The following is a 27,194-nucleotide window of genomic DNA, read 5'->3' as shown; positions in this document are numbered from 1 at the left end:
ACTTGCTGAATAAAAAGACTGATAAAGTGATTTTCACTGACCATCAAAAAAAACATTTCTAATTGTTGCCAGGGTTTATGAGGTACAAACTGGGGATTATTTTTGATTTATGTGAAATAGAGCAAATAGAATAACATTTAAATAAAATATTATATAAAATAAATAATAAATAGGACATTTAAATGTTTGAATTTTTCAAATAAACAAAATTAACAATAACATCTAAAACACCACAAACAAGATTAATAGTAACAATAATAAGAATTAGCAGGGCTCCAAACTGCGACTAAAACAGTCGCATTTGCGACCATAAATATTAATTTGCGAGTGACGTTTTTGCTGAGGTCGCCACTGCTACCCGCCGAAAGCTCCTCAGGATTTAACCGCTAAAAAACTTTCTCAGGCGGATGATTTGGTTCATTCTAGCAGCGCCCCGTCTGTGATAAAACGAACTCGGGCCGAAGGTTAATACACACAACTACACCGAGTGTGGAGCTGCCGCGTGTACAACAGCTTTCAGCCGAGATCGGCCCAGAGGGAAAAAAAGCCGTCTGTCAGCCACAAGTGTTTTGTAGAGTCGGCGTGGCTCTGGTCCATTATCTTCTCAACGATGCCGAGACTGAACCGACAGAGACGCATTTCAGCCAGAATCAGCCCGAGTGTTATTGCTATCTGGGTATATATTTACATGTTATAACTTAAAAATTTTAATGTAATGCCTTTTTTCCTAATTGTTTTGTGATAAAATCTTTTGTTATGTTCACGTATTAAACTGAGACGATGCGCATCAAAGTTTTAGAGAAAAAGAGAGTTTCAGACAGTCCTCATCTCTGCCGCACATCAGAGCTGACGCACACAGTCTGATAAACGCAGCTCCGCTGTGCAGCGAGAGAGAAATGACGGAGACGTGAGAAGGGAAAGTGCAGAAAATACAGCGTCTATTTCGTGCACAACTTGAACAAACTTAACAATTCTCGTTTATAATAATTACTAATATGGCTTCTTCTAAACAAGATCTTGGTCTGTGTCCTTTAATGCGTGAACTTCATTATTTGAAGTGCAACTGCCGTCCAGTAATCGCAAAAAGCTCTGTGCTTTATCACTTTTTAATAAAAAGTACCAGCTTTAAAATTATTCCGAATTCATAACGAAATTCAAACAATACAGTTAGAGTAACTGACTGACAGACACTGACCAGGTGACGAGTGACATCATAGGGATCAGTCAGGGTCAAGATTCGCGGGGAACTCGCCATAATAAAGAACTAAATAAATAACAACTGTGCTTATCATGATGCCTGAAAAAGAGCGATGTAGGCCCATTTCTTTTTATTTATTTATTTTATGTTACTTTTGATGTATGATTTTTTTTCACCCACTAGCTAGCAGTGACTCTAGGGTGCCCTCTGCTGGCCACGGGGCCCTTTGCAATTGCAAAGGTCGCTTAGTGGCTTGGCCGGCTCTGCCCGCAACCTTCCTCCCATTGGTATAAATTGTTTATCTCTCTCTCTGTCCTGTCATTAATTTCAGCGTCTGTGATTACAGGTTACTTTAGACACTAATTACACTCACTGAACTCCTCCCCACCTCACGCCTGTGATCGTACAGCAGGATATGTTTGTCACACAGCGCTGTGTTTGGTGGAGCAACAGAGATATTTCTTACAGAAATCATATTTTCCAGATGTCCAGCTACATCTTTGCCACTTCCTGTTTCCAGCCTTGCTTGGCTGCATGTAGCTCTGCACACTGCTGCTGAAACACACTAGGGCTGTGTGTGCTGCGTTCGAACCACGTGCAAGAGTTTTGCCTTGCTTGTTTTAGGCATTACAAATAGCATCAGTCACCCTGTATGCAGGTATGACACTTGTCTTCTTGTTGGTGTCTTTTATTAGAATGTTACTTTTATTAATCATCTGCCCACATAGGTCATTTTGAGCTCATCCTGTCTTGCGTCATGCACTTAAACTCACACTTTTTGTTGTTGTTGAGTAACTCTGCTGTCAAGTTTAAAAAGGGAAACTTTAAAGTGTAACTAATGGTGCTCAGATTGTCCAAAATTTTACATTTGCATTTTGTAGTTATTTTTGAAGTACCTTATCAGATGTTTTTGGGGACTGCCAAAGCCCTTTCTGCTTATCTGGAGTGTGCAGTCTTTAAACGACGTTAGAAAAAGATCTGAAAACCATTTATGCACCAAACTTGTGTAAGTAATTTCCATTTGGCCATCTGAAGAATAATCGCATATTTTAAGTTAAAGGGTTAGTTCACCCAAAAATGAAAATTCTGTCATTAATTACTCACCCTCATGTTGTTCCGAAACAATAAGATATTCGTTCATCTTCGGAATTTTGAAATTTAATAATTTCGGCTGTGTTATGAATACTGTCCAACCGAAATAGTGTGAGGTAATGGCTCTGCAGTATATAATGTTATCCAGTCAGGCTGGGCTGTAGATAGAGAGTCAGTGAGCAGTGCTTACGGAGTAAAAAAAGCTCCTTTGTAGGCCCTTGAAGCCATGTGAGACCCAGGCTAGTGGATGAAGGTTGTGAATCCGAGCTTATGTTTACCGAAGCCTCTCTGGGCCTCTGTGCCAAGAACTCAAAAATAGCTATCTCGGGATGAGAAGAGGGGTCACATAACCTCAAAATGGCTGCATCTGATTTGACCGTATTTGTCTTTGTATCCTCGTGTCCGACACAATCCCCTCTTGGCTCGCTCCAGTGAACCAGAGACTAAAAGGACACATAGTCTTGCTTATCTGCTCTAGTGTTGTCAAAAATATCGATATTTCGATAAATATCGATACTGAAATATCTGAACGGTACCAATACTAATTTCCCGAAGTATCGATACTAGCCGCGCTTTCACTTTCACTTCTCTCCAAAGGTGCGTTGACAACCACCACACGCGCACTCGCACTCGTCTCATTCGCTCTGGTTAGCAAAAGTGAAGTGAATGGAAAGATGGCGAGTGCAACGCCCTCGCGACCGGCTTTGGTTGATAAGGAACACAGCAGGAGTGCTATCTGGAAAGAGATGCTACAGAACAGTGCTTACAAAAGGCGCTAAAACCACTAATATAGTAAAGCACCTGAGAGACCGACACCCGGATCTGTATAAAGAATTTCTCGAGGTTGGTATTATTATTATACATTACTGACACTCTATCCTCCAATTTGATACTGTTAAGAGCTTTGACACAATCTGTATTGTTAAAAGCACTATATAAATAAAGGTGACTTGACGACTTCATGTCGATCCAGTGAGCACTGTTTTCGCGTGTGATGCACGCACGTTTGCGCTTAAATCTGTTCATCAAATAACGTTAATGTATTAACCAGCTTTTATGACCGATGAGCAATGCATCTGTTACAGTATATTTTAATCTTTGATAACAGTAGGTATTAGGTAATAAAAATATAACGGATCATGTTAGCTCTGGTCCTATGAAAAAATATTAACAAATAGAACTTTGGATTTTAATTAGTACATGTATTAGTGAATGTTAGTTTAAATCAACTTTTAACTTTGATTAACAAATGTTTTGTAAGTATTTTTCATTGCTTATTCATGTTAACAAATATCTATTACCATTAACCTAAGTTCTTAGATTAGTTCATTCAGTTCATTTTAAAAGTGTGGTCTATGAGACTCGACCTGCAACAAAAACAACACAATCACAACCTACACTACCAGCTGTGTCAATCTCACTCACCTCTGTAGAGAAAATCTGCATAAAACTGCAGCAACAGATTCCATTTAATTATTTTGTTTACTAATTTGATACTTGATGCATAAGATTGCACTGATTTTGTTTTTGCTTGAAGTTTAAGTATCTTTTGTCGACATTGTGATTTGATTTTACTTGGAAATACAAAAGATTGCACTTTTTTTTTTACTTGCACTTTATTGGTTTTTGAATGTATGCAATCTTAGAGGCTTTTGAACAAGTGCATTACCTCAGGACATTTTTGTTAATGTAAAATATATGTTCTTGACTTGTTATATTTAGTTTTAAATAAAAAAAATAACCCCTTAATATTGTGGCAGTTTTTTTTCTCCGTGGTATCGAAAATGGTATCGAATATCGATATTTTTCAAGGTATCGTATCGAAGTTAGAAATTCTAGTATCGTGACAACACTAATCTGCTCAGCTCGAAAAACAGAGCTAAAGCAGCCAAAAAATGACAGTGGATTGATCTTAAGACAAGATGGAATCGTATTTGTTGGTTTTATGTATGCAGTCAGAACAAACCTATTATGCTACAAAACTGTGATGACCTTAAACCAATGCTGAATATTTGCAAAGATGAGCTTTTGTAGTGATTGGTTGGTTGTTTCTTCAATAGAAGTGTCTTGGTTGTTATTCTGTCTGTTGAAGGAAAGCCACACATCCGCCCTATCTGTGCTTCCTTCCTTGGTCGGGTCACCTGTTCCGTCCTTTCCAGAAGAGCGGTGGAGACGGATTGAGGAGCGATAGCTGAGTTAAGGGAAAATGGGGGTCAGAGGTCTTGTGATTGTCTCTCTACCATGTTATGGTACTGCCTTCTCTGCATTAGAAGCGATTCCTATCATTGAGACCTGAACATGTGGAATTAGTGCCGCTGAACTGAACTGCAAGTGACTCCAGTTTCAATCTTAAGAGGCGTTCACACTGACAGTGATTTCTAAGTGACTACATCATTAATTTTCGGAGAAAGTTGGAAATTTGAGGCGACATGAATGACAACAGACCATTAAAGATGAGTCAAACTTTATTCAAATGTGAATATGGCAACAACCAGCGCGAGAGCAGAGATCTCAATTGGAAGCTTTTCAGCAATTCAAACTAGGGATGCAATAATATTAAATTTAGCCTGATACAGATAAGCTAGTAATTATTTTCATGGTATGTCTGATTTAAAAATCATATACTATTTAATTTCAAGATAAACGCCAAACAAAACACTAAAAACTAAAATAGATAATTTAAATGCTACAAGTAAATAGACATCACAACATTATAGTTTACAGTAAGAAACAAAGGCCTAGATGTTCATTTTGTTAAAAATGAAATGACTAGTGTTTTTGTTGATTAAGTGAGTGTTAGGTGATGGAAAAGCTCATCTAAAGTTAAAAAATGGTAATGCATGCAGAATTAAATATGCAATACTGACTTACATGATGAATAAAAATAAAACTCAGCTGATAACCGATATTCTATTGATATATAGTGTAATCACTGCGTGAATAAGTTTTATTTTAGTATTATTTATTGTTATAGTGTTTATTTATATTTTTAATTAGCTTTTATTTTCATATTTTCAGTTTCCAGTTTATTTTTAATAATTTTATGCAATTTTTATTTTATTTTTTTTGTCAGTTTTTCTTTCCATTTAACTTTTTTTTTTTTACGTTTTTATAATTTTTAGTAATAGTTGCCAGTTTCTGTTTTTCACGTATTTTACATATATTATCAAAACATTTCCAGCTTTATTTCAGTTAACAAAAACTTTTTTTTTTTATTTAACAATAACAACACTGTTGTGATGAATGCACTCTTTTCTCAGGGAGCCCCCTTAAATCTTTCCATTAGAGCAGTAAAACAGTACTGTGCACTTTTAATTAGTTTGCAATGTGATTAATGTGTTTAAACATTATTTGGGCTTTGCTCTGGGTTTGACTTCTAAGTCTTTCAGTGTGTTTGAATGAACGGTGCCCCTTTCAGTCCCAGAGTGCCAAGGTGGCCTTTTATCACAGGAAAGTCAAGGAGGTGTGTGGTACTCCAAAGAGCAGCTAAGCTAACAAATTACATAATACAGTTTAACGACTTCTTATGGATTGGCCAAATACAGACTCGCTGAAATTGAAAAACCATGCACACGTAGAAATGACTCATGCAACACCAAACTAGTAACCCCTTGTGTGTTCTTGAACTCACATTTTGGATGTCTAGATTTACAGACTAAACCAGTGGCAGTAGTATAGCTTTTCCACTGATCTGAGGTCCTGATGTCAGTCTGTACTCTCAGAGACAGGAGTTTGATGCCGTTTGGTCTCTCTGTGCTGGTGTTTGCTTGATCGCATCAGTGCATTTAGAGTCTCAGGAACCTGACAAGGGAGCTGGAGATGAAGGCACATTCAAACAGGGCATTGAAAAGCAGATAAAAGAGCGAGCAGCGTGTATATCTGATAACAGAAGCAGCCAGCATTTCATCTCACACTCTTTTATGGTCCCTTAGGATACTACTCAAGGGCAGTAGATGCAACATTGGATCAGAAATGTTGAATAAAAGAGTAAATAGTTTTAATAGGTGACCTTGTTTCTGTTTTATCCTAGATGGGATGCATCCTTTATATAATGCAATTCCGATTCCTCAACTGTGTAAGTTCTGTGACGTGGAGGCATCCAACTGTAAAGGCATCGGCACCTGTGAAAGCAACTGCAGCATTACAGCCATCTGTCCCAATGCTGATGAAATCTGTGTGGCTATCTGGTATGTCACTGTTCAAGTCATATTCTTCCACAACTTTTTATGAAGTGTAAAACATCTGTTGTATGCAAGTGTAAAACATCTGCTTTGCACATCAGTCAAAAATCACTAAAGAATCTTGTTCACAGCTTGCAGTATCATCATATTTAAAAAAAAAAAAAAAAAAATGGCACGAAATCAAAATTGGCCCTTAATAAATATGCTTTGTCTCAGTACATATTGGGGGTTTAAATCCAAATGTGAGAACTTTAAGCACTTCTGAGAGAACTTTTCTTACATAACCAAGGCCAAGTGGTGACGAGAAGAAATAATATTATCTGATATTATCTAAAGGTCTAACATTTCATAATCCAATTAAATACCAGTAAATACTATCAAGTTTTACTCTGAAATGAAAATGATGTCATTTCATGTTGTCTTCAATTATGGAAAAAGCGCATTTCAATATAGCAACAAGTCATCTAAGTGCTTATTATGTTTACTGATTTAGCAACAAGTGGACCTGCAGTTCATCTTTTATTGTCAAAGTCAACTGAGAATGTAAAATAACCATTGAATTGTTTTTATATTGACAAAACAGCTGTCATTTGATATCATAATCGTTGTAATCGCAGTGTATCTGTTTATACTTGTGTCCTCTCGATGACATCAGGAGTGATGACAACAACACGATCGAGACGTTGTGCCACAAACCCTCCGAGCTCCTCTACGGCATCATGCTGGAGAACTACAACACCACCAAGTGTGAAATGAAAAAGAGGATGTCAAACAAAGGCCCATTCCACATCTGCTCCTGCAACGCTGAGGAGTGTAACGACATGCTGATGTTCACACTCCGTTAGTTTCCCTCTTCATTCTTTCTCCTTTCTAACTTTGTGTAACCTCCCTATTAGTGTCACTGGTAGTAGTGCTTTAAGATAGTAACTGAAATTTGTAGATTCAGACCATTGTGTCCTTGAGCAAGGTACTTCAGGTTGATCCAGCTGACAGGCCCAGATGGAATCTGCGGAACTATGTTTTCTCGGCTGATTTTTAAGGAAAAACTGCTGAATGGATTTAAACAAGACAAAACATTAAAAGTGCTGATAACTACATATTTATCGGTAGATGACAGCATAATTCAATTATTTAAAGTCAGCATGACCTGATTTGCTTTTCTTTATGCATGTTTCTTGTCTTATTGTGCACAATTATTTGCCAGGTTTATTCCGACTAAAAATATTTCATATGTGAATTTTTCATTAGAATAGCTGCTTTATCGACTGACCTAAAAAAATTTGCAATTATTATTATATTAAACCCTTTCTCTTCCAGTCATTCTGGTAACACCCACTTTTCACAATCCTATCAATTCCAGATGGATAAAATCAAGCCCTGCCCTACAATTAATTATTTTATTTTTTTTATCTTTTTGAACGTCACGTTTCATTCTGAAATACAGTAGATTATGGAAATGAAATGGGTGCAGACACCATTTAGATGCCAAGCAGTGTTTTAATATTTTACTAAAGCAAAAACTATTTATAAACGTTATTTTCGTTAACTGCTGAAATAAAATAGAATATAAAGCTTAATTAGAATGGTTCATTCTGGCAACTAATTGTAATAAGTACTTAAATTAGGCTGCTAAAACTAAAATAAAACTAGCTAAATGTAAATATGAAAAAACTAATAAAAATGACAAAAGCACATAATAAAAGAATTTAAAATATTCTGAAAATATAAAAATGAAAGCTAATTAAAAATATTAACAAATGCTATAATGATATATAAATAATGCTAAAATTACTCTGATGAAAAGGTCAGGTGTTTTTTAGAATTTTATGAATGACAGGCATTCCAAATCAATGGAAATCTGCGGCGTTCTGCAGTCACAGATTCCGTGTGGGCCTGCAAATTGGTAAGTGAAACCAGAGCATTGCAACCTCTGAAGCTTCTCATGTGATGTAGCCTACATCACATCTCTCTGAGGTTTTCCATAGACTATGGAAACACTGCGTTAGTGTATAAATAATGAACTGTTTTTCAGCTAGTTTTGGTTTTGATAGTGCTACACTTCACCACACTAGATAAACAGCACTCAACTGAGCTGATAAACCAAACCCAAGCAGAACATGTTTATCTCCCACACACAATGCTAACTATTTAGCACTGGCTCGTAGCGTGTAACACGCTCTGGTATGTGAGCTCAGGTTGTCGTAACGTTCTAAAGCAGCTGCATTGTTGCTGGCCGGGCTATGTTATCTCATGAAGACTTTCTATTGGCTTTGGTTGTGTGGACGGCTGAGGATCTCAGACATGTGGTTTCCTGTCTGTGTAACTTGAAGCAGAGACATCACAACCACATGGCAAAACAGCTGTGTGCACTAGGCATTCACTAAAATAACCTTATTTACCACTATTTGGAAAGTTTATTGCATGTTTTGTATGCTTTAAAGAGCCACATTTTCGTTTTTAAACAAGGAATATCCACATTTTATGGTTTATAAAACCTAAAACAGCACGTGGATTTCTGAGGTGTGGGGTATCCTGAGGAGAGTGTGCTTCCTTCTTTCAGTACATAAACACATTTATCGTCAGCTAATGAAGACGGATTCTACCGTTGGTAAATTGCGGATTTATGTCTGGAGAGATGATGTTTGAGCAGGTGTTTGATGCCTGCAGTGTTTGCTATGTAAGAACAGTTGAGGGAGGCTGTAATTCCATCCGGTGAAGGAGGCCTCATTCCCTGCCAGAGTGGGGAAGTATTGCAGGAAGTCCATGTTTACTTATTGGAACGGTTCCATGGCATATTTCTCCAGAAATGCCAGGCATTGTTTTCCCGGACCATAACATTTTTATGACATTAACTGTGGCTGAGAGCCTGCAAGTTCCAGCGATAAGCTCCCTATTCTGTATTCGGCTGGAGACGCCGCCGTTTCTTTGGACTTCATTATGGCAGCTGCAGGGTGTACACACCAGCTCATAATTATGTACTGCGCAGCAGGGCTTTGTTGTATAGCAATTTCACACACATTTTTTGCTGAATTGGATCAACAGAAAGGCAAGCTTCTGCTACTTTTGGCCTATAGGTGGACTTTTAGGTGGAAATACTATATGAAAACCTTTGTGTACTAAAGGTACTATGGTATATTTTTCAAGATATTTAGAGAACTGCCCTTGAATGTACTTCATAAGCTTGTCTAGATGTTCTCCAGAGAGTCTTTTCATTGTCTTTATTTTTAGTGTCAGTACTGCCATACTGTCTTAAGTCTTTTTAAAGGCGGATATTTACATATATTTTCAGTGCTTAAATTTTGTATTATTCAATTATTAATAATATATTTTATATATAATTAAATAAAAATATATATATATTATCATATGATATATTCTTCAAGTTATATTAATTCTTTCAGTTATATATATGTATGTGTGTGTGTGTGTGTTAGGGGTTGAACGACTTCTAATTTGTTAAAGTCAACTTTTATGTGATGAAAGTCGAGTCGAAGTCGACTAGTCACTGATGACGTCATTAATGAACATAAGCCCGGAGCTGTGAACAACACCTTGTGAACAGCTATGGTGTATGACACAGCGCTGCCCACATGGTTATTGCTCCTATAACAGCTCATTCTTATCAGTTCTTTTGTCTTTGGGTCGCTATATTTCTCACAGATTTCTGCTCATTCTAAATCAGATAACGTTACAGATAAAGTAGCACAGTAAAGATTACATTCATATGAAAAAAGTAGTAAGAGCGATTGGCAGCATCTCTCTGCTAGTAGTGAAGCTGTGGGATTTAGTTATTAAGAAATAAATTATAGAACTTTTCCGTTTCTATGCTATTTTATTGCGAAACATAGAACAGTGTTGACTATACATTTCCGCGCTGAATGATTCTGTGCACGCAAGATCTGTGCGTGAAGTACGAACAACTGTCTGTAACCTATGTGTGTGTGTTACAGTGCTGCAGCGCATTAGATTAAAACGGCGATTAATTTACCTGTACAATAAGCGATTTAAAACGTGCATTCTCCCGTTCAATTTCGAGCATCCAGTAATATAATCACTCATGAATTGTGGAGCGTTTTCACTCCGCAAAATTTTTAATTTTAGCTGTTTGGAAAGTGAGCATAAATGTGGAAGTCCTTCAAAGATTTCTTATGCTGTTGCGCCCTCTATAGGACCAACGACTAGTCGACATCAAGCCTTAAGCATCATGGTAGTGCATAGAAGTCGATTAGTCGTGCAACCCCTAGTGTGTGTGTGTGTAGATTTTTTATTTTTTATTTTTTTTGTTGGAGCAACCGATTGGATGTACTTTCTCAGTATTACACAGCTACTTCGCTCAGAACATTGATTTGAGTTAATATGCATACACACACACAACAATAACTATAGTTATTGGTCGTCATTGATAAACAAATTATTAAAATGAATAGTGAATGATGTATTGGTCTATCCACAGTCTTCATCCATTAGGTTATTCCTGCAAGGTTTCACTTCAGTCTGTCTGCATGAAGATGTCATTATGCCTTTTAAACGAAGCTTCAGACATATTAATGGGGTTTCATCTAGAATAAGGGAAATGGAGAAGCTGTGGTTAACCGAGGATTACTGACATTAGTATACAGTACCAGAAAAAAAAAGCAGTTTCTGCCAGAATATATGTAACTCGCCTGCAGACTATTAGTGCTATTCTTCAAAATGGAGTTTGTGCAACATTTCAATAAGCAGCCACTGAGTGAAAACACAAACCAAGGAAATGGTTAACGCTTTAATGAAAATGATTTTGTAACATGATGTTCTACTGTTTGTTTAAATTTGGCTCTGGAATGGGATGATGTTGAGATATGAAGACAGATTGATGTCACTGAAGCAGACACATTTGCTGCTACTCTCTTCACAGTGATGGCCGTTATTGCCTGAACACTCCAGGAAAAGTACATTTGTTTCTAATAAGCAACTCATAAAGCTTGTCAGAAGGAGCGTGTTGCACTTTTCATTGTGGCTTGCACACATGTTTTTCTGTTTTTCTACTTGTAAACGTGATTGGCTCAGTCGGAAGGAACATGAAGTGAATATGGAACCTTGGAGGCGTCTTGATTTAGAGGTCCTGGAAGCATGTTGTGGTTTTATCACAACATGAAACCGTTTATATACAGTACCATCACAGTAGTAAAATGAACAAGCTTCACACTCAGCTAGGTTGTTGTTGCTGTAGCTCCGTTTTATCAGATTTTCCGTTTGCATGCGCTGTATTATTTTCAGCAACTGTGGTTGGCAGTGTTAGTAAATGTTTCTATAACGTGTAATTGCATTACTCAGTCATTATTAAAAAGTAACTAACCATGTTAAACGTACTGTACTTTTTTTTTTTTTTTTTGGAGTGTAGTGATGTATGGACTACACCGTGTTTTAATATGACATAAGTGTATTTATACAGGACTCACAAACTGTTTATTACGTTTTTGAAAAAATTTCAAAATTTTGAAACCTATTATTCATAATAATTTAAACTGTTATGGAAAATCAGTTATTATTTTATCTTATTATTTTCCAAATCAATAGAGTCCATATTGTATTTTACGGATACAAATATTGTTTTATTTTCCTTTAGTTTTTTTGTAATATTACTTTTCTCTCAGCACCTATCCATTAAATAAAAATTAAATGGTACATATTTTGTAGTAGATAAAAACATAATCCGATTGTTTAAAGTCAGCATGACCGTGTTTGCTTTCTTTATACATTTCTTATTGTGCATGATTATATACAAGTTTTATTTCAATAAAAATGTTTATCATAATTTTACTTTAAAATGTAGTTGGTTTGCCACTTTGCACTGCTGGTTACCCATATGCCGTGCTTATTTTGACATATCAGTGTCATCATCTTATTGTCACACAAAAATGATAGATGCCAAAATATTCTTTCTCAGATCTTGTGGAAAGTACTCATTATTCTTTCCCAGGATGACAATCCAGGCCATTTGCCTGACAGGACAAATAAGCAGCAGCATGTGTCTGTGTCTCACTGGAATATTTCCAACCCAGCAATATGTTTCTGTTCAGTTGATCTTTTATCATAGGTTATTTTGATGGAAAGAAGAACATAAAGGAAAGGAGGAAGAGAGCAGACTGAGGATCTGTGCCGACTTTACTTTCAACCCAACCCTGACCTGCACGTATATATGCTGGCTCGCAAACACATCCACACTCACATGCTAAGGAATCTTGGCGTCCGGTTATAGAGCAGATAGTTAAAAGGTCTGAGTCACATCAAGAAAGCAAACAACAGACCAAAACGGTGTTAGTTCGAGAAAAAAAAAAGAAGAAAAATCAGACTTGTTTGCAGTATGAGCCATGCTAAAAAACAAAGTCGTAGCCATAACAAACAAACAGTAATAGGTCTGTGTTTCTCATGTAGAGCATGTTACCAATCTGAGTCTGGCAGTACTCTAAACTTGCATCAGGACAGGGATCTAAAAGGCAGTAATGTACATATGGGAATCCTCACTTTGAATTCTGACATTTTCAAAATAAAGCAAGTACACAATGTGCCCAGCCAGCAAATGAAAGCAGGTCGAAGCTTGTATGACATTGATTGTTAGTACGCAAGAGGGTGGAGAGAATTGGCCTGTCTGCATTGGTAAACTTAAAGAATATGTGAAACATCATGTTCTGAGAGTTTATTAACTGGAAAGGTTGTGGAACGCTTTTGAAGTTTTTGGTGAGAAATAGTTTTTTATGAGTACCATGATTAAAAATGTAAAAAAAAAAAAAAAAAAAGAAAATAAATGTCTTAAAAAACGTAAATAGTTGAAAGCAAAAATTCAGCAGGCAAACAAATAAATAAAAAGGAAAATGCTGACACCAATATGGAAGCCCGTTTCTGCCATTCTGACTTTTTTCTCGCAATTCTGCGATTGTGTGATATAAACTCACAATTGCTAGTTATGAAGTCAGAATAGCAGTATATAAACTCGCAATTGCGAGAAAAAAAGTCAGAATGATAGTTAGATATAATGGATAAAAACTCACAATTCTGCCTTTTTTCTCACAACTCTAACTTTTTCTCAAAATTGTGAGATATAAACTTTCAATTGTGAGTTATGAAGTCCAATTCTGAGGGGGGGAAAGACTGTTATGTTCTCAGAATTACAAGTTATATCTCACAGTTCTGACTTAATAACATCGGAATTGTGTGTTATAAAGTCAGAATTGCAAGACATAAACTTGCAATTCCATGAAAAGATGTCACAATTGTGAGTTTTTATTTTGCAATTCTGACTTTATTTCACAGAATTGCATCTTTATTTCGCACAATACTGACTTTATAACTCACAATTGCGAGTTTATATCATGCAGTTTTGACTTAATTTCTCTGTATTGCGAGTTTGTATCACGTGGTGCAAACAGGCTTCCACACAAAAACTCATAAATGTTATATTTTAGTTCTCACCAACAGTGATGTTTCAAGCCATATATGGCTCTTCATGGCTTTATTTTTATGCATTTGGCTGATGCACAGTGACTTAGACTGCATTCAGACTACACATTTTTTAAATTCACGCATTGCCGTTGCTAGCACCATACTTTACTGTTTGAGCTACAGGAAGGCAAAGGTCATGTAAACATAGGCAGAAATTAATTAAATATCCAGTATCGACCAAATTAAAAACCCAGTATGGTACAGATAAATTCTGCATTCTTAATGAATCCTTTTCCAGTTTGTTTGAGCCATTGTAGTAGTAATAGCGGTGTTCGCAAATGCACTAACGAGAAACTTGTCTATTGGTCGTGAGAAGCAATTAAATTTTAATAGATTAACTTGTGAGTCAGTGGCTTTGGAATGCGTAATCCACTTGATTCTTGTTAAGACCCTGGCATGGATGTACAGTGATGAGTTTAACAGTAGAGCCTGCAGAAAAGTTCCTCTTACTAGCTGATAATGTCATGGGCCGCAGCAGTGTGGCTGGCATCCTGTTTTATGTGGCTGGAAAAGGCACTGTGATTTCATGCGTGTTTATATTGGATGTTTGGCTCAAAAAGAGGCTTCTGCCACTGTATGTGAAGGGTTGAGTGTTCCCTCTGCACCACACATCTATGCTTTTTGCATGTGTTTGCTGACTGTTCTGTCTGCCAAACGCATTGGCATTTATTGACGTTTTTTTCTCTCCCAGTGCTGTGTATCCATTTCTGTTCTTTTTATGTCTGTGTCTCAATGATAAGGCGTGTCTGTGTGTTTGATGGAAGAATGCAGACAGACGAAACACTGACTCCACTCTCTGCCCACGTAGCTGGCAGCTCTCACTTTGTCTCTGGATTGAACCTGCAGTGTTAGGGCTTCCAAGCCAGTCCTCGGGTTGGCAGGCACACGTCGTAGCAGTGTAAACTTTGCCTTGAAAGATGAAGTCACAGAACAGACTCTCACTGTGCGAGATTTGCTCAAGCTCCCTGGTGTGACAGGAAAAACTGTCTGCTCACAAACTGGGTTAATGATTAGGAGTTCAGTCAACCTGGGTACTAGGTAACTAGATGGTTATGGCTGCTATTTCAGATGGCTCTAAATTCTGGACTTCTCTGCTAAATAAGTAGTCAATTAATAGATCCTTCCACCCAAAATGACTTACAGTATACTTTGCTCGAGGACACAAAGCATCACTACTTTTGACTAAATTGCATACCATCACATTTTATATATATATATATATATATATATATATATATATATATATATATATATATATATATATATATACATACACACACATATATATGTGTGATGCAGTGAGGTCTTTTAAATTTTATCAAATGCAAAGTTTTAATAATTTTTTATTGGGTCTAGATATTGCAATAAGTTAATTAATCTTATAATTAGTAATTTTCCCAGTGATCACATTGTTTAGTCAATTTGGATTTGATCATAATAATAATATAATTATTTGTTTATTTAAATACATTTATAGTAATTTCATAACATTTGGTTCATTTTATTTACTTTTTTATTCATTTACCCACATTTAGAAATGTTCCCAGTAATACTACATTGTTTAGCTAATTTGAATTTAATTATTCATTAAATACAAAATATCAACAAAATGCCCTCAGCCAATAAATTGCTGTCAGGTCAACTAAAAATTTCTTTTTTAACAAATGATCAATTAGCAACACAACAAATATTGATTTCTCCTCATTTCTGTGTTACACAGTTAATATGAGGTAGACTCTCAAGTGTTTGCCTCTGAAGAAAACCAATTTGGAAAGCCAATTATTATAATAAGCATTGTTTATTCAGACCACTCTTTTAGGATAATTTAGACAACATTTGGGGGAATATTGTTTGTCTAAACATGCTTTTATGTAGATTTATAGTCGATTCAAATTTCTTGCTATCTGAATTTCCTGTATGCAGAATGATCTGTTACTTTTTTTATTTTTTTGAGTTTTACAGTGCATTGGTTCATAAGTATGTAAATAAGTTGTTTTGATATGCATTTGCCCTGTGCTGTGCAGAGGTAAATGTTGACATCCTTCTGCTTTCTCTCCAGCTTTTGGTCCAGACCCCACAAATAACCAGGTGGTGTTGGTGATCCTGGTCAGTTTGTTGCCCCTCCTGGTTCTGGCTGTGCTGGTCATCGCCTCCTTCTACTGGTACCGCATGTACCGTCGCCGTAAACTCGATGAGTGGGAGACCAAGAAGCCGTCCAAACGCAAGGGCCCCAAAGGCCCGCTGGACTGTAGCGACGCCTGTGCCATCATGATGGATGATGACCGCTCGGACAGCAGCTCCACACACGCCAACAACCTCAACCACAACACAGAACCTCTGCCCATCGAGCTGGACCTTCAGGTGGGCAAGGGCCGCTTCGCCGAGGTGTACAAAGCCAAGCTGAGACAAAGCCCCTCGGAACAGTTCGAGACAGTGGCGGTGAAGATCTTCCCCTATGAAGAGTACGCGTCCTGGAAGAACGAAAAGGACATTTTCTCGGACATCGATCTGAAGCACGAGAACATCCTACACTTCCTGACGGCCGAGGAGAGGAAGGTGGAGAAACAGTACTGGCTGATCACCGCCTATCATCCACGCGGGAACCTGCAGGAGTACCTCACTCGACACCTCATCAGCTGGGAGGACCTGCGGCTGCTCGGGGGCTCGTTGGCCCGGGGTGTGGCTCATTTGCATAGTGACCACACCCCTTGCGGGCGGCCCAAAGTGCCCATCGTCCACCGAGATCTGAAGAGCTCTAACATCCTGGTGCAGAATGACCTCACTTGTTGTCTCTGTGACTTTGGACTTGGGCTCCGTCTTGACAACTCTCTGTCAGTGGATGACTTGGCCAACAGTGGACAGGTGGGTCGTGCAAAACTTTTCATCTTCATAGGTGCATTTAGACTGTCTGTCTTTATACAGCAAACAGACAGCTTATACAAGTCCCTCACCAAGGCTGCATTTATTTGATGATAAATACAGTAAAAAGAGCAATATTGTGAAATATTATTACAAATTCAAAATAACTGTTTTCTGTTTGAATATATTTTAAAATGTAATTTATTCCTGTTGAAATTTCAGGAGTCATTACTCCAGTCTGAAATCCAAAAACAAAAAAATTAAATTATTCTAAAAATTATTTTGGCCAGTAGTGTAAATGCATGTATAGAATATAAATTCACTTTCTTCAGATTTAATGTAAATGTACTATTATGCAATAGCGCATCACTCGGGTTTCTTAAAGTGAGATGTTTTCTCTCTACTGAGAAATCAATAAACTTGTATAATTTATTTAAAAACTTTTCTACCATAAAGTTCATTTTAACTTAAGATCCATCAGTCAGCAAACACATCAGAATGAAAGAGATCAGCAGCAAACGTCCACTCTCATGAAACATTGTGAATAGTTTAATTAAGACAGGCTTCTTCTATATATGTATATATATATATATATATATATATATATATATATATATATATATATATATATATATATATATATATATATATATATATATATATATATATAACTACCGTTTAAATTTTCTACTGGTTCTGCTTCATTAATATTTTTTTACGTTGTTTTTTGTTATCATTAATTATGTAAGTAGTTTTTTTTTTTTTAATCAAAAATACAGAAAAAAACTGCTTTATTTTAGTTATTTTGTGAAATATTACTGCAATTTAAAATAAGAGTTTCTATATTAATAGAAATAGAAATTCTACTTTAAAATATCATTTATTCCTGTGATGCAAAGCTGAATTTTCAGCATCATTACTCCAGTCTTCAGTGTCACATGATCCTTCAGAAATCATTCTAATATGCTGATTTATTATCAATGTTGGAAACAGTTGTGGTGCTTCATGTTTTTTGGAATCTGTGATGCTTTTTTGGGGGATTCTTTTATTAATAAAAAAAAATTAATAAATAGCATTTATACAAAATGGAAATCTTGTGTTACAATATACACTACCGTTTAAAAGTTTGAAATGTCTTTCTTATTTGAAAGTAATGAATACTTTTATTCAGCAAAGATGTGTTAAATGGACAAAAAAGTAGTAGTAAAGATTTTAATTTTAAATAAATGCTTTTTTTTTTTAATTTTTTTTCTTTTTTGAATCCAGAAAAAAGTATTTGTTTCCATAAAAAAAATAAAAAAAAAAAATAGTTTTATTTTTTAAATTTTTTTTCATAACTGATAATAAATCAGCATATAAGAATGATTTCTGAAGGATCATGTGACACTTAAGACTTCAGTAATGATGCTGAAAATACAACTTTGATCACAGAAATAAATTATATTTTAAAGTATATTAAAATTAAGGATCATTATTCGAAATTGAAATAATATCTCACAGTAGTACAGTTTTTTTTTTTCTGTTTTTTTTTTTTTTTGATCAAATAAATACAGCCTTGATGAGCATAAGAGACTCCATTAAAATCATTATTTTATTTTATTTTTTTTTTTTTTTTTTATTTTTTTTTTTTTTTTTAATCTGATTCTTTAATGGAGTCTATCCCCTGAAGCTTAACTGATTCTTTCTATCAGTCCCAGTGCAGCACAAGACTACCTAGATTCACTTGCTCTTATTGCTTGGTAAGTGTCAAGGGAAGCGTTGGCGTGTTCCATACCTAAAATTGTGCAGATTTACAGTGGCAGGTACATCAGGTCATAACTTGCAGGGAAAGTCCCCTCAGGCATCTCACCATGTGCAGATGCGTGTGTTTTATGTATGTGCACCCTTTGTTAAACTGTCTGCTCAGGTTTATGATTCACGGGCTGAAAATGAAAAGACAAAGGCGACAAGTGAATCAGTAATAAACTAGCTAACAATCGCCTGACTCTGCGACTCTCTCCATACCCAGAGTGCTTTGATGTATGTCAACATTCGGTTAGTCCCAGACAGTGACCCCAAAAATAGTTCAAAGGGAGTTTAAACTTCAGTGCTAAGGTTACGTTTAATTATCACATTTTAGATTTGTTGATTCATTGGTGTGACCTTTTTTACTTTTAAAGCAAGGTCAAGTAATGAAGTGAGCTGAAGTGTTTGGAAGTTAAAGGAATAAAAAAAGACATGGAAATAGCTTGGTACCCTCAAAACAACAACAACATTAATAAAACCATTAATAATAATAATATTACAAACTTATTATTTATAATAATAATTATATATTTCTGTTGTCAATAAATATAATTGAACTAATTAGTAGATTAAGTTATAAAATAAATAATTAGATTTACGAGTAATAATATATTTGTGTTGTCATGAGAATCATAATAATTCATTTTTATTTGTATGTTACATTATTATAATTTTTTTAATTAATAATAAATAAATAAATAAGTGTCATAATTATAGTAATTAATAATTATTAGTTATAGTTTAGATTATAATAATACTATATTTGTGTTGTCATGACAATCATAAGAATTATTTTTATTTTTATTATTATTCATAATATTAAATACATAAAATTGATGTTATAATAATAATAATTATTATTATTATTAGTTATAATATTTTCAGATTTTGAAAAAATAATGAATAATATATTTATAATGGGTAATAATTTAGTAATGTATTACTTAATGCTGTGTTCACCTGGTCATGACATTCAGAAAATAATATAAAATTTATATAAAGTGTCCTTTGTATCTGATTCTCAGGTGGGTACAGCCAGGTACATGGCTCCAGAAGTGCTGGAATCTAGGATCAACCTTGAGAACATCGAGTCGTTCAAGCAAACCGATGTCTACTCCATGGCCCTGGTGCTGTGGGAGATCACGTCCCGGTGTAACGCCATCGGTGGTGAGTACACAAACATCATCGAGATCTTACTTGGAAACACAGCTGCTATTTTGGCATTTCTCAAACCAATATGATTAGTAAACTTGAGACAATGCTATTCTGTTTCTATTCTGCCTGTAATTGTTCCTCAGGGAGAACAGGGATGAAAACAGGCTCGCTTTTTGTCTGGTTCTGTTAGTGGCACTTTGTTTTTTTTCTGCTGCCATCCTTGGGCTATTGTTTGTGTAGACTGCATGGAAAGCCCACTGTGGCCCACAATGTGTTTTGACCGATTTGCAGCTTCCTGTTATTGGAGGAGCCATTCCTTAACAAGAGCAGAGATGGTACGGCATACTCCTCACTCTGTTTGGGGAATGTAAGGAATGTGTGAAATGTCAAGTGCTTCCTAAGAACTTTCCCTTCTTTGGTCAGGTGGGAAGACAGATGCTAGCATATTTTTGCCAAACCGACATATCGGCATAAAAAACAGTATTCATATAGCTGTCATTGAGCATTTATGCTCTAATTAGTATGAAATACAACAACAGAAACTGTATATAGTTATGGATGTAAATATAAACACGGATGCATGCAGAAATTGAGGAAGAGGGAGGGATTGTGTTGTTGTTTATGTTTTTTCCTGCATTGAAAAATTATCAGTGACTGCCCAGTAAAAATTCGGTCTGCTGAGTGTTCATCCTGGTAAGGGCTAAATGCAGAGGATGGATGAAGCCTACTGGATTTTCTTTCCAACTTTGGTCCTCTCTTGATAGAGGAAAAAATGGATTTGTTTGCCCTCAAATAAGCCATGACTGTACTTTCTTATATGGGAATAATCAGACAGGGTTACTTTATATATCATATCATATCATATCATATCATATATTTTATTATATAAACATCTTATTTGGTTTGAATTTTTATATGTATACAAATAAGATGTTACACTGCAATAACTAATTGGCTAAATAAATAATCTTAATTAGTGTTTAATTAGTGACATTCTCTAAGTCATCACTTTTTTTTAAAATAATTTTATTAATTAATTTTATATACTTTTATAAATCAAGGGTGTATAAAAAATCACAAAAACATTTATAACGTTACAAAATATTTATATTTTTAAATTAATTATATTCTTTTGAAACCCCCCCCCCCCCCACACACACACACACACAAAAAACAAAAAAACAAAAAACAAACTGGGAAAAATTGCAATTTCCACAGTATTATAAGTATTAATCAGTACATATGTTTTTGGCAGTTAAATATAATAAGAAGAAGAAGAAGAAGAAGAAGAAGAAGAAGAAGAATTATCATAATAAAACACATTTCTTGAGCACCAAAACAGCTTATTAGAATGATTTCTGGAGGATCATGCGACACTGAAGACTGGAGTAATGATGCTGAAAATTCAGTTTTGCCACCACAGGAATAAATTGCAGTTTAAAATATATTTAAATAGAAAACTGTTATTTCAAATTGTATTAATACTTCCCATGTAAATGTATGTTGGTTGAAGGATGTTTAAACAATTTACTGGAAAACAAGACAAAAATACTAAGAATGTAAAGATCAGAAGGTGCACCGCAAAATTCTGTTCATGTTTGAATGAAGGTGCAGCAATTTACTATTTTAATCAACTTTGGTAATATGAGTGGCAGTGTATTTGCATGTGTATATTGTTTCACACACTGTGCCTGTGCCTGTCCGGTTGTGTTACCCACATGCCCTGGCATGCCTCTCTGTGGCTGAGTCCTCCTGTCATGCTGCTTGGAGCTTATCTGCAGAGCTGGAGTTGTTTTCAGCCAGACAGTCTGTGTCGAGGGGGGTAGAGACAGACATCCCAGGGTCTGTCTCCCCTGTTAAAGTACCACCTTCAGAATGCAATGTGAAAAACCTGGGATCTCTTTCAGAAAGGGGGAAAAGAAACATTTAGGGATGTACTGTAGCACTTGCAGACAGCAGCTGCAGTAAGCCCAAGTGTGGGTGATGGTGAAATGGAAAGCTGTGGCTGCGTTGTTCTGCTGCGGCTCACTGTGTATGCTAGTAAGTCCTGAATTAGCACGGGGTGTGGTCTGGTCTGGAGTAGCAGAGCGAACTTGAGACCCTGCCAGCCGAGGAGAACTCCCTCCTGTCCTCAGAGAAAGACGGGAAAACAAGTAAATGGAGGACAGCAGCTGGCTAGCAGGTGGCAGAAGCCCATGCAGGGTGGCCATCCATCAGTACAGGTCTCGGATACACTGCCGTCACACTCTTTACAAACACACAAAAGAGCAAAGGGTGTTGTGCGCTCATGATCCACCCCAAATTTTTCTGACTGAAGCCTGAAAAGTCCTCTGGTCTGACAACATTGCTGTCACATTACTCTTTAGGTGACGTCTAAATAGGTCCTAGTGTTTAAACAGGAATCTTAGCTCCTGCCTGCCCCGACTGACTGTCTCACTTACTGTGATTTATGAACACTTAAATCTCTCTCTCTCTCTCTCTCTCTCTCTTTCTCTCTCTCTCTCTCTCTCTCTCTCTCTCTCTCTCTCTCTCTCTCTCTCTCTCTGTCTGTTTGTTTGTCAGTGTATAACTTTTTCAGAAATAATTATATAAATTATTTATTAACTATGCAATTTTCATAAATCATAGATAGGTAGATCTAGACAGAATGTTGGTTGATGTGATGACATGTCTGTTGGACATTCAGTTTTATAGAAACAATTATATAAATTATCTTGAATACAGTTTCAATTAAATACATTTTCACACAGTAAATTCTGGAATGGTTTGGTTATTTCACTCTTTGTTTAGATTAGTATTGTTTTAAACATTTATTTTTTTATGATGGATTTTCATATTTTACGATATTAAAAGTCAATGTCTGGAACAATAAAACAGCAAAAGTAAATGATGAAAGCACGATAATAATATTTAATATTTAAGGTCACATTTTATTATATAAATAAATAAATACATAAAAATAATATAATAAAATAAAATATGTATATTTATTTTATTTTATTTCATTTTCATAAAAATCTGTCTCGGAGACATAAAAGCACTCAAGAATGAAGAAACACCCATAAAGTGTTTTCTTTTTTCTTCTTATACTCTTTCCCAGACACAGCCTCAGACAGGGAGGTCTGTGGAGGTAGCAGACGGTTCATCTGAAGGGGAAACTCTAGTAAAAAAGTGCTTCCCTGGATACTTCTACCTGGGCCTGGGGTGTGAGGCCTCAGCCGGCAGGACATCTGTTCCTGAAAACCATGGCATTCCTCACATAGCGAGTACATTTGAGTAGCTCAGCCCCTTGAGCAAATCAGGACATATTGCAAAAGCAAGAAAGACCCAAAAAGAAAGATGCTTGGTGACCTTAAAGGGATACTCCACCCCAAAATGAAAATTGACATTAATCACTTACCCCCATGTCTTTCCAAACCCTTAAAAGCTTTGTTCATCTTCGGGCAATTTAAGATATTTTGGATGAAAACCGGTAGGCTTGTGACTGTCCCATAGACTGCCAAGTAAATTACACTGTCAAGTTCCAGAAAAGTATGAAAGACATCGTCAAAATAATCCATCTGCCATCAGTTGAACAAGAATACTTTTTGTAAGCAAAGAAAACTAAAATAACGACTTTATTCAACAATTCCTCTCCACGTCACCATAGTGCCATTTTGTAGAATATGAGCTGAACGCAGGCAGCATAAGCTCTTCTGTGTCAGCGACACAAGGATGCATTTTCTATGTGTATTTTCGCTTTGTTTTGAAGAAAACAGCGCATCCGTGTGGCACGGATGACACAGAAGAGCATAAGCTGCCTGCGTTCAGCTCATATTCTCCAAAATGGCACTACGGTGATGCGGAGAGAGACAGAGGAGACTGTTGACAGGAATTGTTGAATAAAGTCATTATTTTTGTTTTCTTCGCTTATAAAAAGTATTGTCCTCGCTTCATAACGTTACTGTTGAACCACTGATGGGAAATGGACTATTCTGACGATGTCATTCATACTTTTCTGGTTTTTTGGACTTTTACACTGTTATTTTTTTCATACTTTTCTGGACCTTGACACTGTTATTTACTTGGCAGTCTATGTTGTGTTCTGAAGATGAACAAAGCTTTTATGGGTTTGGAATGACATGGGGGTAAGTGATGAATGACAAAATTTTCATTTTGGGGTGGAGTAACCCTTTAATGTTGCAGACAGCCATGTGTCCTTGTCTATGGACTGCATGCAAGCTAAGCTCTGATTTAGTCCATTTTACCACCATCAGGTCAGACCCTCACACGGGGCACCGAGGACAGCAGAAATAGCACAGTAGTGATGGGAGTATTTTGTTTAAGAGCTGAAACAGGGGAAGTCCACTTGTCAAAAACAGGATGCGTTCACTTTTGGAGTCAGCTTCTCCGCAGGGGCCCAATCACAGTCCTTCACTTCCTGTCCCAGGCTGCACGCTGGCCTAGCCCCTTCCTGTGGGCCCAGAGTGCTGGGCAAGAACCACAAAACATACTCTCCAATCAGCTAACCGCTCCAAAGTAAACTTATTCATCCACCATCATTTGCAGTAATGGATTTTATATTGGCCAAGAAGAGGACAATAACTGACGTTTTATAACATCTCCTTACTATTTCTGGGAAACTGGAGGTTTTGGTGTTTGTTGCAGATTCTTTAGCACCCTGTGTGTGTTTGTGTGTTATCTATAGCTGGCTCTGGTCAAGTACTTGGCTATGGAGGCTGAGGACAGATATATGATTGGGCCTCTGCAGCTGCGAGTTTCACAAGGTCTGGAAAATCTGTTTTCGGAGTTCGCTGGCACAGTCCAGTGATTAGCCTCATATTTCATCAATTTGTTCTTGTGAACAAAACAAATGACCCACAAACTCAGCATTGTTTATTGTTGCCATTCTGATGGAGAAACTGATTTCATCCCATTTTTCTCCAAATGCCGCATTTACGTTTTTTTTTCCCGGATTTAATAACCAGAGCATATGAAACATGCGTTCTTTTCCACATTCAGGGCTTTCTTCCAGCTTCCAGTTTTCAAACTCAGTACTTCTCACGAGTCACGACCAAATGCTCTCCAAAAATGATTCTTCATGCTGTCATAAGGGGATAGATCATACAGTATGTCAGATTATCTGATCGCCTCGTGTGTGTCTTTGCAGAGGTTAAGGATTACGAACCTCCATTTGGCTCGAAAGTCCGAGAGCACCCCTGTGTGGAGAGCATGAAAGACAATGTGCTGAGAGACCGGGGCAGGCCAGAGATCCCCAACAGCTGGATGAAACACCAGGTAAAACAGTGTAGAATTGTATTTTGATCTCAGAACATGGTAAAGACAGCATATTAGCAGAGAGACAAGCAACTTCTTTTTTGGAGCTTTTGGAGAAAAGGGTACATTTCTTCTTTTGAAAAAAGCTTTAGTTATATATTACACTACTGTTTAAACATTTTGGGTTGGTAAGAAGGATGCAATGAATTGATCAAAAGTGAGAGTAAATACATTTATAATGTTTTTAAATGGCAAATAAATGCAGTTCTTATGTTCTCACTTTGTGATTCATCAAAGAATGTTGAAGAAAATGTATCAGTTTCCACAGAGATATGAACTGTTTTCAACATAGATACTAACATGAAAAGTTCCTTAAGCACCAAATCTGCATATTAGAATGATTTCTGAAGGATCATGTGACACTCAACACTTGGAGAAATGATGCTGAAAATTCAGCTTTGCAATCACAGGAATAAACTAATTTTAAAATATATTAAAATAGAAAACTGTTATTTTAAATTGTAATAATATTTCACAATGTTTCTGTTTTCACTATATTTTTGATCAAATAAATGCAGCCTTGGTGAGCATAAGTTGTTTTTTTTTTTATAAATATTAATGTTTTATTTTTTTTTTTTTATTAAATAAGTGATGTGTTGATGTTGATCAGAAATAGTGAGTATGTTTACATGGACAACAATATTCAGATTTTAGCACGATAAAGAAAATACTCTGATAACAAAATTAACCATGTAAACAGATTTTTGATTACCTTAATCCGGCTAAAGTCATACTTGGAAGTCAACACATGTGGAGTATTCCTATTTTAGTCACATTACCGAAGTGCAGTATAGACATGTACACACCTTAATCACATTATTACCATCGTGTAGGACTTTTCGTAAAACGGGAACATGAAAGGAATATTCTAAAAGCAACTCGTGTAAACACCTTAATCATAATATTGGCTTATTTAGAATAAGGTAAATAATTAGATTACTGATGTCCATGTAAACATAGTCATTGACTGTGACTAAAATAACCACAACACATGCACAAACACTTGTATTTTTTTTTTGTCTCCAGGGTGTGGCTGCAGTCTGTTCCACCATCAACGAGTGCTGGGATCACGATCCTGAGGCCCGGCTCACGGCGCAGTGTGTGGCCGAACGCTTAAGCGAGATGGACGACGACCTAGACAAGTTGTCCACGTGCAGCAGCTCCGAGGAGAAGATTCCGGAAGATTGCTCCGTGAGCGTGAGCAATGACAAATGAGAGAGAAAGAAAGATCACTCTCACTCGCTTGATCTCTCTCTGCAGAAACTGAATGTTTGAATCCTTCCAGTGAGGTGGAGTGGAAGAATGTGGCCTTTTCATAAAGCTTTGTTTCATAACCAAAGATTTCATGCACTTTATCAGATTATGCATAGCTCACACTGAGGAAGGTCAGGCTGCCGAGCAAGAGGAGCTGGACAGACGCTGGTTTTCTCCTCTGACAGCTGACCGAGAGCCATATGTAATCAGGAAAATGTTTCACCTCAACACTAAAGATTCATAGGAGATTGTAAGACTTTCTACAGATCACTTCAGGATTTTCTGGATTTATGGAAGAATGTGATAGGTGAGAGATTTGTGTGTGTGTGTTTGTGTGTGTAAGTATACTAGTGTGTTTGGAGTTGCTTTTCGCAAGAAATGTAATGTGCTTGTTAGCCAAAGAAAAAAGTATATTGTAAATACAGCTTTCAACATAAAAATCAACCCACACTATTGAGAGAGCCAAAAAAGGGAAGAGTATATGCTGCACATACCAAAAAATGTGTTAAACGAACAGTATTTTTAAGTTCACAAAGTGCCTCATGTTCACATATCCTGGATATTAAATTGTGCCTCTCTTTTACTACTTTATGTAATATATTGTAAATCGTTGATTAAAATACATTTATGTACAGTATTGACACAAAAAAAAATTGTTTGTGTATAATTCTTTGGATTAGGAGTGGGATTCATCGTTAGACAGTGTTTAGCTTTCAGCCTGGGAAATTTGTGAAGGCTCCTTTCATATCAAAGATGATTGACAGCCAGGTTATAATTACCTGTAATACCGCTGCTGGTTGCAACAATGTTTTCAGTTAATCTTAACAAACATTCCATTAACTGGTTGTCATGCATGCCCACTATTTGAGTGTTTT

The 27,194-nt window shown here is 36.4% G+C and overlaps 1 protein-coding gene across 1 annotated transcript in view; it reads left to right on the top strand.

Annotated features, from left to right (window-relative positions):
* The window catches only part of tgfbr2b (transforming growth factor beta receptor 2b), a 28,884-nt gene extending 1,900 nt beyond the window's left edge, over positions 1-26,984 (top strand). The window contains exons 3-8 of the mRNA XM_042741484.1: positions 6,321-6,477; positions 7,127-7,311; positions 16,010-16,812; positions 19,620-19,761; positions 24,899-25,026; positions 26,092-26,984. Coding sequence (XP_042597418.1) covers positions 6,321-6,477; positions 7,127-7,311; positions 16,010-16,812; positions 19,620-19,761; positions 24,899-25,026; positions 26,092-26,280 — 1,604 coding nt within the window. The 3' untranslated portion in view covers positions 26,281-26,984. The remainder of the gene's footprint in view (positions 1-6,320; positions 6,478-7,126; positions 7,312-16,009; positions 16,813-19,619; positions 19,762-24,898; positions 25,027-26,091) is intronic.
* The last annotated feature ends 210 nt before the right edge of the window (positions 26,985-27,194 follow it).

Source organism: Cyprinus carpio, chromosome B16 (genome assembly GCF_018340385.1).
Source record: "Cyprinus carpio isolate SPL01 chromosome B16, ASM1834038v1, whole genome shotgun sequence".
In the NCBI taxonomy this organism is placed as follows: Eukaryota; Metazoa; Chordata; class Actinopteri; order Cypriniformes; family Cyprinidae; genus Cyprinus; species Cyprinus carpio.
This window is presented reverse-complemented; position numbering and strand designations above follow the sequence as displayed.